The sequence below is a fragment of the Podarcis muralis genome, chromosome 2, assembly GCF_964188315.1.
Source record: "Podarcis muralis chromosome 2, rPodMur119.hap1.1, whole genome shotgun sequence".
Taxonomy (NCBI): domain Eukaryota; kingdom Metazoa; phylum Chordata; class Lepidosauria; order Squamata; family Lacertidae; genus Podarcis; species Podarcis muralis.
This window is the reverse complement of record NC_135656.1, coordinates 14,082,060-14,096,093: the sequence shown is the minus strand read 5'-3', so window position 1 is coordinate 14,096,093 and position 14,034 is coordinate 14,082,060. Positions and strand designations below refer to the sequence as shown.

Below are 14,034 nucleotides of genomic sequence, written 5' to 3'. Positions count from 1 at the left end.
GGCGCAGTGCAATGCCGGGAATCGCATCTGAGCATGTCTGCGGTGCCGGAAATCGCTTCTGCACATGCCCAGACGCTGAAAATCACACATGCACAGATGCGATTTCCGGTATCTGTGCGTGCGCAGACGCAATTTCCGGCACGGCTCGGTTCGGAGGTGGCTCATGGGCTGGTAAAACGCTCTTTGTGAGCCTCATGCGGCCCATGGGCCACATGTTGCCGACCCCTGATTTACACTGAAAGTGAGCCATCCTAGTTACTAAATTGTACAGTGGTCACCTCTGTTAATACCCCCATACGTGAAAGGCCAAATGTATACAGTGGTACCTCAGGTTACATACACTTCAGGTTACAGATGCTTCAGGTTACAGACTCCGCTAACCCAGAAATAGTACCTCGGGTTAAGAACTTTGCTTCAGGATGAGAACAGAAATTGTGCTCTGGCGGCGCGGCAGCAGCAGGAGGCTCCATTAGCTAAAGTGGTGCTTCAGATTAAGAACAGTTTCAGGTTAAGAACAGACCTCCGGAGCAAATTAAGTACTTAACCTGAGGTACCACTGTACTGTGAGATGCCTTTACTTGCTTTTTTTGCATCCATGTTTTCAGTTTGCATCTTAGAACTGAGCTTGGCATTGGAAAATTTGCCAAATCTGCGCTCACTCTCTCTCTCACTCACACACTGGTGTTATGGTAGCGAATAGAAGAATGGTCCAGATAAGCGAGTAATAAGAGCAGTGATGTGTGGTTGACAGAAAGAAGAGCAGGGAAGTATTCACGTAAGGTGCAGGCGGTTAGTCCCTTTTGAATTTGTTTTTCAAATGAATTTTCACAACAGTGAGGGCTAGAAACTTGAAAATGGCTGACAGCTTTGGGGCTCTACAACAGGCTTGCTCTCTGTGTGCGTGGAACTGGAGAAGATGGGCAATCCTAGGCACATACTCTCTGTGTGTGCCTTCTGCAGTGATGATCCTCAGCACCAGTGCATAGTTTCCAAGTCTGTCTGTTTTCTTTCCTCTCCCTCCCTCTGCAGGCACGGGTGGAACCACCCCCCAGTGCCTCTGTGGTCCTCAACCCACATCACAACATTGAGAGCCGGCTCATGGATATGCGAAGGGCGATTCAGGTGAGAGTGCGTGTGTAATACCTGCTGGGTTGCTTCCCTTTCGTTGCAGTGTTATTTGCAGGGATTTCCAATTCTCGGATGTGTTAATTCAACGGATCCTGTACGCCACCCATTTTGTGTGCAATATGCTGTGATCCTCTTCCTGACCCTGTTCATGCAGTAGATGCCAGGAGCTATAGCTGATATAAATGCAGTGTATTTGTACAGACCCCCTCCCCTCCCATGACCTGTTGCAGGGTTTAATTTAGTTTTTTATATTATTATTATTATTATTATTATTATTATTATTATTATTATTATTATTGTAACAGGGTGAGCTTCCGTCGCTCGGTTCCTGCTCCTGCCAACCTAGCAGTTCGAAAGCACGTCAAAGTGCTAGTAGATAAATAGGTATCACTCCGGCGGGAAGGTAAACGGCGTTTCCGTGTGCTGCTCTGGTTCGCCAGAAGCGGCTTAGTCATGCTGGCCACATGACTCGGAAGCTGTACGCCGGCTTCCTCGGCCAGTAAAGCGAGATGAGCGCCGCAACCCCAGAGTCGGTCACGACTGGACCTAATGATCAGGGGTCCCTTTACCTTAGGCTTCCTTTCCCCCCAGGCATGTTGCTGGGTGTTCAGATGGCTCTCGGCATAGGCATATTTGCATAATATTTGCATATTGTAATTTCTTTAATAGAGGGATGCAAATGTAAGTGGTGGGTGACTGGGCTCTTCATCCCACTATATCATGTTCATCCCACTATGTCATTAAGAATATCAAAACCGTTTACAACACTATCTGCATATAATAAAAGCACACACGCAAAAATTAAAACTGTAGCTCATCAGCTAACGGTCATGGAAAGATGGGTTCTGAATCGCCTGCGTAAACCTGCCAGAATCGAAAGGTTTTCAGCCGGCGTTTAAAAGTTGAAACAGAAGGCGCTTGCTGAATCTCTGCTGGAAAAGCTTTCTGCAGGCCTGGTCCGATGACACGAAAGGCTCTATTTCCTGTTGATGTCAAAAGAGCCTCGCCAACTTGGGGCAGAGCCAACGTGCGGTTTGGTAAACATGAAGCTTGAACGGAGCTTACAGAGAGAAATGCTTTTTTCCTGAACAGCAAATACTTCCTGTAGCCCTATACAAATCGGCTGAGTGTTGAAATGGTTTAGCCCCTGTGGTAAATATCTCCTGGTCTAGGCCATTCCCCTGCTTAAGGGAAATTGGGAGGGGGACCCTCAAAAGTAAATAATGGGGGTCCCACCCCTACAACTTGACTCGGAAGAAGCTTGGAAAAATGGATTGTCAGCCTCCCCCCAAGAGAAAACGTGTCGTTTCCGTTGGCTCCTCAGTCCAGTGCAAAGTTCAGACCCTGTTTGTGTCTGTTGATGCCTTCAGGAGCGGTCTGAGACTTTCCCCTCAATTTACCCGGTTGTGGAGGCAGCGACCTGATGGCGGGTCTTATGTGAGGCCCTCAAATGCTGCCCCGGCAGAAATCATGGGACTTTACTGGGGCAGTATTTGAAGGGGGCCTTTTAGAGGTCTTGCCATAACATCTTCCTCCTTGCTGTTGCCACACAGATCACAATGCGCTCCCTGTCCCACACACTTCAGTTTTTCTCTCACAACCTCCTGTTTTTTAAAAAAGGGGGTAGTTGCATCCCTTCACTCCTGTTTTGGGAACAGGCAGCTGCTAGTCTGGCAAGAGTTGGTTGTACTACTACTACTACTAATAATAATAATTTTATAATAATAATAATAATAGTATTATTTATACCCTGCCCATCTGGCTGGGTTTCCCCAGCCACTCTGGGCGGCTCCCAACAGAATGTTAAAAACACAATAAAGCATCAAATATGAAAAACTTCCCTAAACAGGGCTGCCTTCAGATGTCTTCTAGAAGTCAGATAGTTGTTTATTTCCTTGACATCTAATTGGAGGGCGTTCCACAGGGTGGGTGCCACCACCCAGAAGGCCCTCTGCCTGGTTCCTCGTAGCTTCACTTCTCGCAGTGACGGAACTGCCAGAAGGCCCTCGGAGCTGGACCTCAGTGACTGGACTGAACGATGGGGGTGGAGATGCTCCTTCAGGTATACTGGGCCGAGGCCGCTTAGAACACAGACAGGCTCTCCGTGTAGGAGTGGGTGGGCTGCTGTTTAGCTCTTGCTCTTCAGGGTGGGTTTTCATGCAGGCAGGGCACCCCTGGTTACTGGAGTTGCTTACTTTGACTGAGACTGCCACCTGGTTCTGCTCCATAGGGTCTGAAATGTTCCGTAGGCCACCTTGAAGATCTGCAGGATGCCTTTGACTTCCGTTACAAGACGCACCAGATGTTGGGTGAGGAATGCAAGAAGAGTTCACCTAGTCCAGCATCCTATTCTCCCAGTGGCCAATCAGATACCTTTGGGAAGTCTGCAAGCAGTACACAGTCCTCCATCCACCTGTGATTTCCTTCAACTGGTATTCAGAGGCATGGCTAAGATTGGAGGAGAACTGTTCTCGTCAACTGTCCTTAATTGCTGGGGATGTTCTCTTTTAAAAACAGACAGCTTGCCCTGGTTTCTCTTGCAAAGTCCACAGTCTTTGCCTTCCTGTCTTCTGATTTCCATGCCATGTGCCTAAAAACAGCTGGCTGGTGTGGGTGTGTGGGTCTCTGTGTGCCGAACCATTGTGGTGTCTCTGATCTCCCAGCTTAGATTCTGTAGATGCCTCCGTCTTTCAGATCTCCCCTTTACAAACTCTAGTGGGCTAGCCATGCCAATCTATTGTGGCAACAAATAAGCAACAAAATTCAATTGAGGCACTTTGAAGACTTATTTATTGACAGGAGTTTTTGCAAAGCAAGGAAAGAGAGAGTTACTGTCAGACCAAAACAGTGACTGAAAGCCAAACTCCCTGGTCCTGAATGGGGTAACTGTGCCCCTGAAGGACCAGGTGCGCAGCCTGGGAGTCATTTTGGACTCACAGCTGTCCATGGAGGCGCAGGTCAATTCTGTGTCCAGGGCAGCTGTCTACCAGCTCCACCTGGTATGCAGGCTGAGACCCTACCTGCCTGCAGACTGTCTCGCCAGAGTGGTGCATGCTCTAGTTATCTCTCACTTGGATTACTGCAGTGTGCTCTATGTGGGGCTACCTTTGAAGGTGACCCGAAAACTGCAATTAATCCAAAATGCGGCAGCTAGATTGGTGACTGGGAGTGGCCACCAGAACCACATAACACCAGTCCTGAGAGAGCTGCATTGGCTCCCAGTACGTTTCCGAGCACAATTCAAAGTGTTGGTGCTGACCTTTAAAGCCCTAAACGGCCTCGGTCCTGTATACCTGAAGGAGCGTCTCCACCCCCATCGCTCAGCCCGGACACTGAGATCCAGCGCCGACGGCCTTCTGGCGGTTCCCTCATTGCAAGAAGTGAGGTTACAGGGAACAGACAGAGGGCCTTCTCGGTAGTGGCACCCGCCCTGTGGAACGCCCTCCCTTCAGATGTGAAGGAAATAAGCAGCTATCTTATCTTTAAAAGACATCTGAAGGCAGCCCTGTTTAGGGGAGTTTTTAATATTTAATGCTGTAGTTTTTAACACTTGATTGGGAGCCGCCCAGAATGGCTGGGGAAACTCAGCCAGATGGGCGGGGTGTAAATAATAAATTATTATTATTATAAAATTATTATAAAGAACCCACAAAGGAAGCACATCCGTAATGTGCCTTGTGTTTCCTGCCTACCCTTGCTGGCTGGCGAGACACCAGGAACTGAACTTCCCCGAGGCAATAGTTGGCAGCTTCCGGTGGGTCCTTATTGGCTTGGAAGTAGCTACCGCCGACCTCACCCGCGGTATTAAATGCAGTTTTTCTCTTGCAGGAAGTACGCCCACTCCTGAGGCTGCAGCCCAAAGAACACGGGCGTTGCAGGACATGGTGAATAATGTGAACCGTTGCCGCAAAGTGAGTCTGAACACTACCTTTCTCTCTCTCTTTTCCAATGATATTTTATTAAGTTTCAACATTTTTAACGCATGCAATAAAATCACAATTTCGTCTTTTCTCTTATTTTTTATTTTTACTTCCCATCCCATTTTCCATGGAGTTCTTGTTTCTCCCCTTCTGCTGCTCCCTATCTCCTATCTATCAATCGTAGCCACAATATTATAATCTAATCGCTTCTGTGGCTCGTAGCTCAAATCCTGTTCTCGAGCTCATCGTACTATAGTACAGTGGTACCCCGCAAGACGAACGCCTCGCAAGACGGAAAACCTGCTAGACGAAAGGGTTTTCCGTTTTGGAGGCGCTTCGCAAAACGAATTTCCCTATGGGCTTGCTTCGCAAGACGAAAGCCCATAGGGAAATCTCCAGGGACCTCTTTTAAATGCTAGCGGTGGGGAGCAAAGCCTTTCCCCCCCTCCGGCCTTCAGAAGAGGTCCAGGAAGGCTGGCGGGGGCCGAAAGGCTTTGCTCCCCATCGCCAGCATTTTAAAAGCAGTCTGGGATAGCAGGGAAGCGCTTCCCGCTATCCTGGACGGCTTTTGAAGGCAGGAGAGGTCCGCGAAGCCTGGGCGTGCTGATCTCAGCGCGCGCAGGCTTCGGCATGCCGGCAACTCTCCGCAAGCAGCGGCAGCGCTGCCGCTGCTTGCGGAGAGGTCCGCGAAGCCTTGGCCTGACAGCTTTTGAAGGCAGGCAGGGGGGACAAAGACTTTCGCCCCCCGCCAGCCTTCAGAAGAGGTCCAGGACCTCTTCTGAAGGCAGGCGGGGGACAAAAGTCTTTGTACCCCCTGCCTGCCTTCCCAGGGGCTTTTAAATCGCCCCGGACAGCGGAGAAGTCCTCCGCTGTCCCGGGGCGATTTTAAAATGCCGCCCGCCAGCATTTTAAGATCGCCCCGGACAGCGGAGAAGCCCTCCGCTGTCCCAGGGTTTTTTAAAATGCTGGGGGTCGGAAGAAAAGCCCTTGTCCCCCCCCCCCCCAGCCTTCAGAAGAGGTCGGGGGACAGACTGTCCCCGGACCTGGTCTGAAGTCGGTTTCCCTAGGAACGCATTAATTGATTTTCAATGCATTCCTATGGGAAACCGTGCATCGCAAGACGAAAAACTCGCAAGACGAAAAAACTTGTGGAACGAATTAATTTCGTCTTGCGAGGCACCACTGTATTTCTTTAAACTGTCTGAGTAAGGCATCCATTCTTCCATGAAACACTCATCATGAGATCCTCTTAATTTTGCCCGTTCTGCATAGTCTTCGTTACCCATTCTTCTTTGGTGGGAACTTCTGCCTTCCATTTCTGCGCATAAAGAATCCTAACTGCAGTTGTTACATACATAAATAACAATTTTTGCGGGTATAGTGGTACCTCGGGTTACATACGCTTCAGGTTACATACGCTTCAGGTTACAGACTCCGCTAACCCAGAAATAGTACCTCGGGTTAAGAACTTTGCTTCAGGATGAGAACAGAAATCGGGCTCCGGCGGTGCAATGGCAGCAGGAGGTCCCATTAGCTAAAGTGGTCTTCAGGTTAAGAACAGTTTCAGGTTAAGAACGGACCTCCGGAACGAATTAAGTACTTAACCCGAGGTACCACTGTATTTCTGCCCCTATAATCCCTAACAGAAATAGTTCAGGGTGGTTGTTTTTTCCCATGCTAATTTTAAACATCTTTTTTTATCTCGTCATGTATCATTTCCCAAAATACAGTGGTACCTTGGTTCCCGAACGGCTTAGTTGTCGAACAAATCGTCTCCCAAACACCACAAACCCGGAAGTAAGTGTTCCGGTTTACGAACGCTTTTCGGAAGCCGAAAATGTTCCGCTTGAGTGCAGGAAATTCCTGCAGCCAATCGGAAGCCACCACCTAACAGTTTTGGGAGTCAAATGGACTCCCAGGATGGTTTAAGTTTGAGAACCAAGGTACCACTGTACACTTGTGATGTATGTATCTTTCTCAATGTCTTCACTGTACCAGGGACCGTAGGACCCTCCAGTGATGCCTTGCCCCCTCTGCCACCCCACTTAGGCCTGTGTGTGTGGGTACACTCTTACTTATTCACAGTCTTTCTACCAGGAACTCTTGGATCGGATCAACGAACTGCTAGGCCGCTCCGATACCCTGAGGGACTTTCTGCTGGCAGAGCTAGCAGTGTGGCAAGATTGCCAGCGGCGGGCGTGTATTGGGGACAATTGTGACACCAGCTTGACAGAACTGGAGAAGTGGTAAGTCTCAATGGGAAGGTCTGCAGTAAGATCGCCTGCACCTCCAGCCTGTGCTTCTACCATCTGTTTTCCTTCACCGTAGGTTCACCGGGAGTGCTGAGACCCTCTTCCATTTGTTGCTGCTGCTTCGCACCCTGGAGGAGCTGCGCCAGAAGGTGTCCTATGAAGGAGATCCCCTGCGGGTCCAGTTGCCCCAGCAGGAGAAGCGGCTGAAAGAGCAAATTGCCTGTCTTTTGAAAAGGTGCCAAGAGGAAGGGAGGGCACCCGTCAAATAAAGGGAGAGAAGGAGTGAGAAGGGAGAGATTGTGGGTGCTGAAGATCTTTCTGCTTTCTCCCCAGTGCATTTGTGGTGGAGATTCAGCCTTCCATGCCATTGCCCAACCGCCGGCCTCTGGTGCTGAGAACCAGCAACAAGTTCTCTGTCCGTGCCAGGTGAGGAGAGAGGTCCTTAATCCAGCAGTGGCTTCCAGGTGGCGGCCATTTTGGAATGAATTAAAAACCACTAGGCAGAGGTTGGGAACAGCTGGGGGCTCTCCAGTTGTTGTCAGGCTGCCATTGGCCCCAGTCAGCATGGCCAGGGGGCAGAGGCAGTTCTATCCTCCGCCAGGGCCAGGGCCTTTTCAGTGATGGCTCCGACCTGGTGGAATGTTCTGTCCCATGAGACTAGGGCCCTTCAGGATTTAACCTCCTTCCATTGGGCCTGTAAGACAGAGCTATTCCGCCTGGCCTTTAATTTGAATTCAGCCTGATCTTTTATTTCCCTTCTCTTCCCTCCCCCTCCTCTTTTATGAAGATTACCCGCTCTGAGACCCCCCAGCTAATTCTCCCCTGGCCTCCTCGCTGGCCCAAGTAGGACCAATTCAGCCAGCTAGCCCTGGGGATTATCTAATTGATTTTTTATTTGTATTGTTATTCATGTTTTTATACTGTATTTTATGCTGCTTTTATAATTAAGTGTTTTAAATTTGTTGTTAGCCACCCTGAGCCCGGTTTTTGAACCGGGAAGGGCGGGGTATAAATAAAAAATTGTTATTATTATTATTATTATTATTATTAAGGCAGTGCAGCCATTTCCACCCCACTGGGCACTGAGCTTAGGGGGCACTGCGGTGCGTCGCAACTACAACCTAGTGAATTGAGCAGAACGGGAGGGAGAAATGGGGCGCCGGATTTTGGCCTTGCGCACGGCGTTACTGAAATTTGAAAGACCAAAGCCAGCCCCTGCCCAGCGCAGGGATGAATTGGACTTGGGAGGCCAGCAACAACTTGGATGGTCACAGTTTCCGCCATCCCTGATGGAAGAGGTGATTGGATCAGGAGGCTTCTGCTTAGATACATCCAAGAGACGTATTCAGCAAAGAACATTGCAATAAAAGCCATTGGATTTTAAAATGAGGGAGCAGGGAAGATTGGGTCCAGGAAGGACAGAGGCCTGCTGCTGTCAGTGAGGCCTGGTAGTGGGGTTGGGGCAAGGTTGCCAACAGCAGGTGGCGCCAGATCCCACTAATTCTACATTTGCTCCCATCCTCTGTCCTGCTGAAAAATGGAGATTTAAGGAGGAAACAGAGCCAGGCTCACACTTGCCCTTACGGAGCGAAACTCCGCTGCCACTTTTGATCTCGTGGGTTATAACAAACTGTTGTTGCCACTTAATTCAGGCTCCTGGTGAAGCTGCTGGATCGAAACCACCCAATGGAGGTGAAGATTGAGATCGACCGGTGGGTTCCTCTTGGTGAAGTGCCAAGGTTTTTGTTTGTTTCTTTGTTTTATAGTCGCAAGGGCAGGGCTGAAGATTGCAGCGGTGCGACTGTGGGGAGGGCATTGGGCTGGGTCATCTTCCACTAAAAACTCTTTTTCTTCATCTCTTGCAGGAACGCTGCTAATTTGGAAAGGTAAGCATCAGCTGTGGAAAGGCAATGGAAAATAGTGAGCCTTGCCCATTGGGAGGCTGGTGGTGGGGCACAAGTTTTGATTTGGCACCTACATGGCAGAGGAAGGGGCACGCTTTTGCTTACCCAGCAACTTGAGCCGCTTGAGCCAGTGTGGTGTAGTGGTTAAGAGTGGTAGACTTGTAATCTGGTGAACCGGGTTCGCTTCCCCGCTCTTCCACATGCAGCTGCTGGGTGACCTTGGGCTAGTCACACTTCTCTGAAGTCTCTCAGCCCCACTCACCTCACAGAGTGTTTGTTGTGGGGGAGGAAGGGAAAGGAGAATGTTAGCCGCTTTGAGACTCCTTCGGGTAGTGATAAAGCGGGATATCAAATCCAAACTTCTTCTTCTCTTGCCATCTTTCTTATTTGTGCTCTTGATGTTTTTGTAGTGTGCATATGCAAACCCCGCTTTCAGTCCTCCAAAAGTTTCAGGGTAGACATACAGTCATATCTCGAGTTACAGATGCTTCAGGTTGCGCGTTTTCGGGTTACGGACGCGCCGAAACCCGGAAATACCGGAACCGGTTACTTCCAGGTTTTGGCGCTTGCGCATGCGCAGAAACAAAATCATGCTTTGCGCATGCGCAGAAGTGCCGAATCACAACCCGCACGTGCGCAGATCCGGCGCTGCGGGTTGCAGGCGCTGCGGGTTGTGAACACGCCTCCCGCACGGATCACATTCGCAACCCGAGCATCCACTGTATTGCTTTGATTCCAATCAGTGCATCTCCCGTAACTTCCTGTTGAAATCCCATAACTCTTCGTACTAAAGAAACATGTTCCAGGTTGTTGTTTATCTTGCTTTTTTTGCACTGAAGTGCGGGTGCCCCTCCAAACGGCAATAATGCAATTAATGTTTGGGGGGGCATCATGGGACAACTAATAAACTGGAATGGTGATTGGACAGTCCAGTACAAATTGACCACAAACGTATTATTGTTGCATCCGATTGCATGTTGCAGAATACCTCTACAAAACACACACACCAGTTTGGAGATGGCGATGTGAAATTCGCTTGCTTGCATGGTAGGGGAATTGGCAGCAGGGAGGTGTCCTCTGGGATGTAGAAAAGGCTCAATCCAAGTCATTGCTCATGAAACCTGAACCCCAGAACTGGTCACACAAGCAGAAGGAAACATGGCAGCTAGGCTTCCTGTTCTGCTGTTTGAGCAGAATAAAGGTAAAGGGACCCCTGACCATTAGGTCCAGTCGTGGCCGACTCTGGGGGTTGCGGCGCTCATCTCGCTTTATTGGCCGAGGGAGCCGGCATACAGCTTCCGGGTCATGTGGCCAGCATGACTAAGCCACTTCTGGCAAACCAGAGCAGCGCACGGAAACGCTGTTTACCTTCCCGCTGGAGCGGTACCTATTTATCTACTTGCACTTTGACATGCTTTCGAACTGCTAGGTTGGCAGGAGCAGGGACCGAGCAACGGGAGCTCACCCCGTCACGGGGATTCGAACCGCTGACCTTCTGATCGGCAAGTCCTAGGCTCTATGGTTTAACCCACAGCGCCACCCGTGTCCCTTCTTGAGCAGAATAGCATAACAATAAAACTCCACCTGACTATAAACTTGTTACTGGCCATCTGATAACGACAAGCTTTCACAGATTACGTGTGTGTGTGTGTGTCCTTTTAAAAATCTCTCCCTCTCTCATTTGTAGGTTTCGGAGGTTCAACATCTTGTCGTCAACCACCAAAACCATGGTGATGGACCGGCCCCAGGTGGAGGGGCTCATCTGTGACTTCAAGTACATTGTAAGGGCCTGGTGATGGGGGAGATGCAAAACTCCTGTTTGTTTGCAGCTCTGGGATGGGAATTTGTGTTTGTGCAGCTGTGGTGAAGGAAAGACTTGACAATTCAAGTCTTGAGCTCTGGGATGACTCACAGTTACCCTCTGCCTCAAACCCCACCCACCTACCCCAATTTTGTCCTACTCCTGTGGTTGCCACACAATTCTGAACAAGACAAAAAAAATTCCTTCCAGTAGCACCTTAAAGACCAACTAAGTTAGTTCTTGGTATGAGCTTTCGTGTGCATGCAATAAAGCGAGATGAGCACCACAATCCCAGAGTCGGTCCCGACTACACCTAATGGTCAGGGGTCCCTTTACCTTTTTAGAATGTGTCCTTTTATTTAAAATGCATCTCTAGGTTATTTGTGGGGCATAGGAATTCGTTCATTCCCCCCCCCCCCAAAAAAAATAGTCCGGCCCACCACATGATCTGAAGGACGGTGGACCAGCCCATGGCTGAAAAAGGTTGCTGACCCCTGTCTCAGAGGCATGAGAACAGCTTTGACTTCTGCCGGGGGTGCTGCCCAGCATGATGGCATCTGGTTGCTTCCAGCCCTGTAAACATGTGGTTCTTCTTCTCTTTGCAGATGCTGAAGGAGCAGAAAAGCGGTTTGGGCAAAGGCAAGGGCAGCAAAGGCCTCAGTGAGGTGGGTTTGCCTTTCCCAAGAGTGGCTGGCTCAATGCAGCCGTGATGTAGCTCCTTTCTGGCCTCCCAGCAGTGCTATTGCTGCTGCTTACAGGACGAGCAGGCTTAGTGGGGTGGCTTTGTAAGCACACCAGTCCGATCCGATCAGTTTATTACGGCCATAGACCAGCAGTTTTAAAATGGCTAAAAAACCAATTATAAAAGCAAGATACAATAGTTATAAGAACAAGCCGGAATAAAAACAGAGAGACAAGTGTCGCTAACCAACTAGAATTTTAGCTGCTACTGAAACAATCCAGTTGAACACTGGATTGTCGTGTGTCTAAAACGCAAGATTCATAAGGGAAATAATAATAATGATGATGATGATGCCGCCTCTATAAGGCTTGCTGCCCTTGATTTATCATGATTTCCCTGTGCGTAATAGCTGATGCGTGGGACTTGGGTGGCGCTGTGGTCTAAACCACTGAGCCTAGGGCTTGCTGATCGGAAGGTCAGCAGTTCTAATCCCCATAACAGGGTGAGCTCCCATTGTTCAGTCCCAGCTCCTGCCAACCTAGCAGTTCGAAAGCACGTCAAAGTGCAAGTAGATAAATAAGTACCGCTCCGGTGGGAAGGTAAAAGGCGTTTCTGTGCACTGCTCTGGTTTCGCCAGAAGCGGCTTAGTCATGCTGGCCACATGACCCAGAAGCTGTCTGCGGACAAATGCCGGCTCCCTCGGCCTATAGAGCAAGATGAGCGTGCAACCCCAGAGTCGTCTGCGACTGGACCTAACGGTCAGGGGTATCTTTACCTTTTAATAGCTGATGCACAGAATCATGCTAGTGTGTAATCAGAGGGTTTCTATCTGATAACAGGCATTTTAAAGAGAAGGCCTCATTTCTCCGCAGACTTAGGTACGATATTGCCATCTCTCAACCTGGGTTTTCCATTGGCTGCTGGAAATCCAAGGCTCTTAGTCAGACGTAGTACAGACAGAAAAGTGTTTTTCAAGTTAAGTGTGCTCTGTCATTATTTCTTTTATTATATTCATCCATCACTTTCCACAGGAAGATGTCTCGAAGGGACTTTTGAATCCGTAAAATACAGAACAACTTGATAATAAACTGAAAGCCAAATGTATTGGGGGGGGGGGGAATACAACAATGCATAAAGTAGAGTTAGTTTGCTTGGAGGCTTGGGGCACCCTCATCACAATAAACTGACTTATTGTACTGTGTTTCATGGCCTTTTTGGCCCAGACACACCTAAGTACTGTATTTTTCGCTCTGTAAGGTGCACTTTCCCCCTCCTAAAAAGTGTGTGCGTCTTATGGAGCGAATGCAGGCGGGAGGCTCTGCTCAGCGCTCCCTTTAAAGAGCTGTGTGGAGCATGTGTGCGGCTCTTGGGCGCTGTTCCCTGAGGAGGGAGAGGAGCTGCCCTTCTCCCTCCTCGGGGAAAAGCCCCCAAGAGCCGCACATACACTCCAAGTGCTCTTTAAAGGGAGCTCCGCTATCCCGGACGGCTTTTGAAGGCAGGCGGGGGGGAGCGAAGACTTTTGCCCCCCGCTGGCCTTCAGAAGAGGTCCAGGACCTCTTCTGAAGGCAGGCGGGGGGCGAAAGTCTTTGCTCCCCCCTGCCTGCCTTCCCGGGAGAGCGGAGAAACGCAGCGTGTTTCTCCGCTGTCCTGGACGGCTTTTGAAGGCAGGCGGGGGGGGGGGGAGCAAAGACTTTCGCCCCCCGCCGGTAGCCGCGCAGCCTCTCCCAGGCAGGGGATAAAGGCTCCCCTTGCCCAGGAGAGGCTGCGCGCGGCTAAAGAAGAAGCCAGGACAGCCAGCGGGATCGCTGCGCAGCGCTCCCTCTAGCTGTTCTAGCTTCTGGCTTAGCCGTGTGAAGCCTCCGCAGGGCAGCGGGGAGCCTTCATCCTGCTGCCCTGCGGAGGCTTCGTGCGGCTATCCCTGGCTTTTGCAGAAGGTGGGGGAAGGGACAGCGCGGGCGGCTCTGTCCCTTCCCCCACCTCCCAGAAAAGCCCCCAAGAGCCGCGCTCCCTTTAAAGAGCGTGCGGCTCTTGCGGGAGGAAAGCCAGTACGGCAAGAGGGATCGGTGCACACCGATCCCGCTTGCTCTCCTGGCTTCAGGGACAGCCCCGCAAAGCCTCCTGAGCGAAGATGGAGGAGCGCTCCCTCTTAGCTCAGGAGGCTTTGCGTTGCTTTCTTATTTCTTGTTTTCCTCCCCTAAAAACTAGGTGCGTCTTACCGTCCTGTGCGTCTAACAGAGCGAAAAATATGGTTCTTGGTAGTGTGTATAGTCCGTTGTTCTAACACTTCCTGGATCTGGTGGATGGAATCTAGTCTACAGAAGTTCACAACCCAATAAATCTTTAAGGT

At 50.0% G+C, this 14,034-nt stretch overlaps 1 protein-coding gene across 2 annotated transcripts in view; it reads left to right on the top strand.

Moving 5' to 3' along the window:
- Positions 1-14,034, top strand: part of STAT2 (signal transducer and activator of transcription 2) — a 46,713-nt gene that overhangs the window by 11,417 nt on the left and 21,262 nt on the right. For both annotated transcript variants that reach the window (XM_028710148.2, XM_077923905.1), the window contains exons 5-14: positions 1,030-1,122; positions 3,359-3,437; positions 4,957-5,039; positions 7,146-7,294; positions 7,377-7,535; positions 7,634-7,726; positions 8,953-9,012; positions 9,166-9,186; positions 10,892-10,985; positions 11,611-11,670. In XM_028710148.2, coding sequence (XP_028565981.2) covers positions 1,030-1,122; positions 3,359-3,437; positions 4,957-5,039; positions 7,146-7,294; positions 7,377-7,535; positions 7,634-7,726; positions 8,953-9,012; positions 9,166-9,186; positions 10,892-10,985; positions 11,611-11,670 — 891 coding nt within the window. The remainder of the gene's footprint in view (positions 1-1,029; positions 1,123-3,358; positions 3,438-4,956; positions 5,040-7,145; positions 7,295-7,376; positions 7,536-7,633; positions 7,727-8,952; positions 9,013-9,165; positions 9,187-10,891; positions 10,986-11,610; positions 11,671-14,034) is intronic.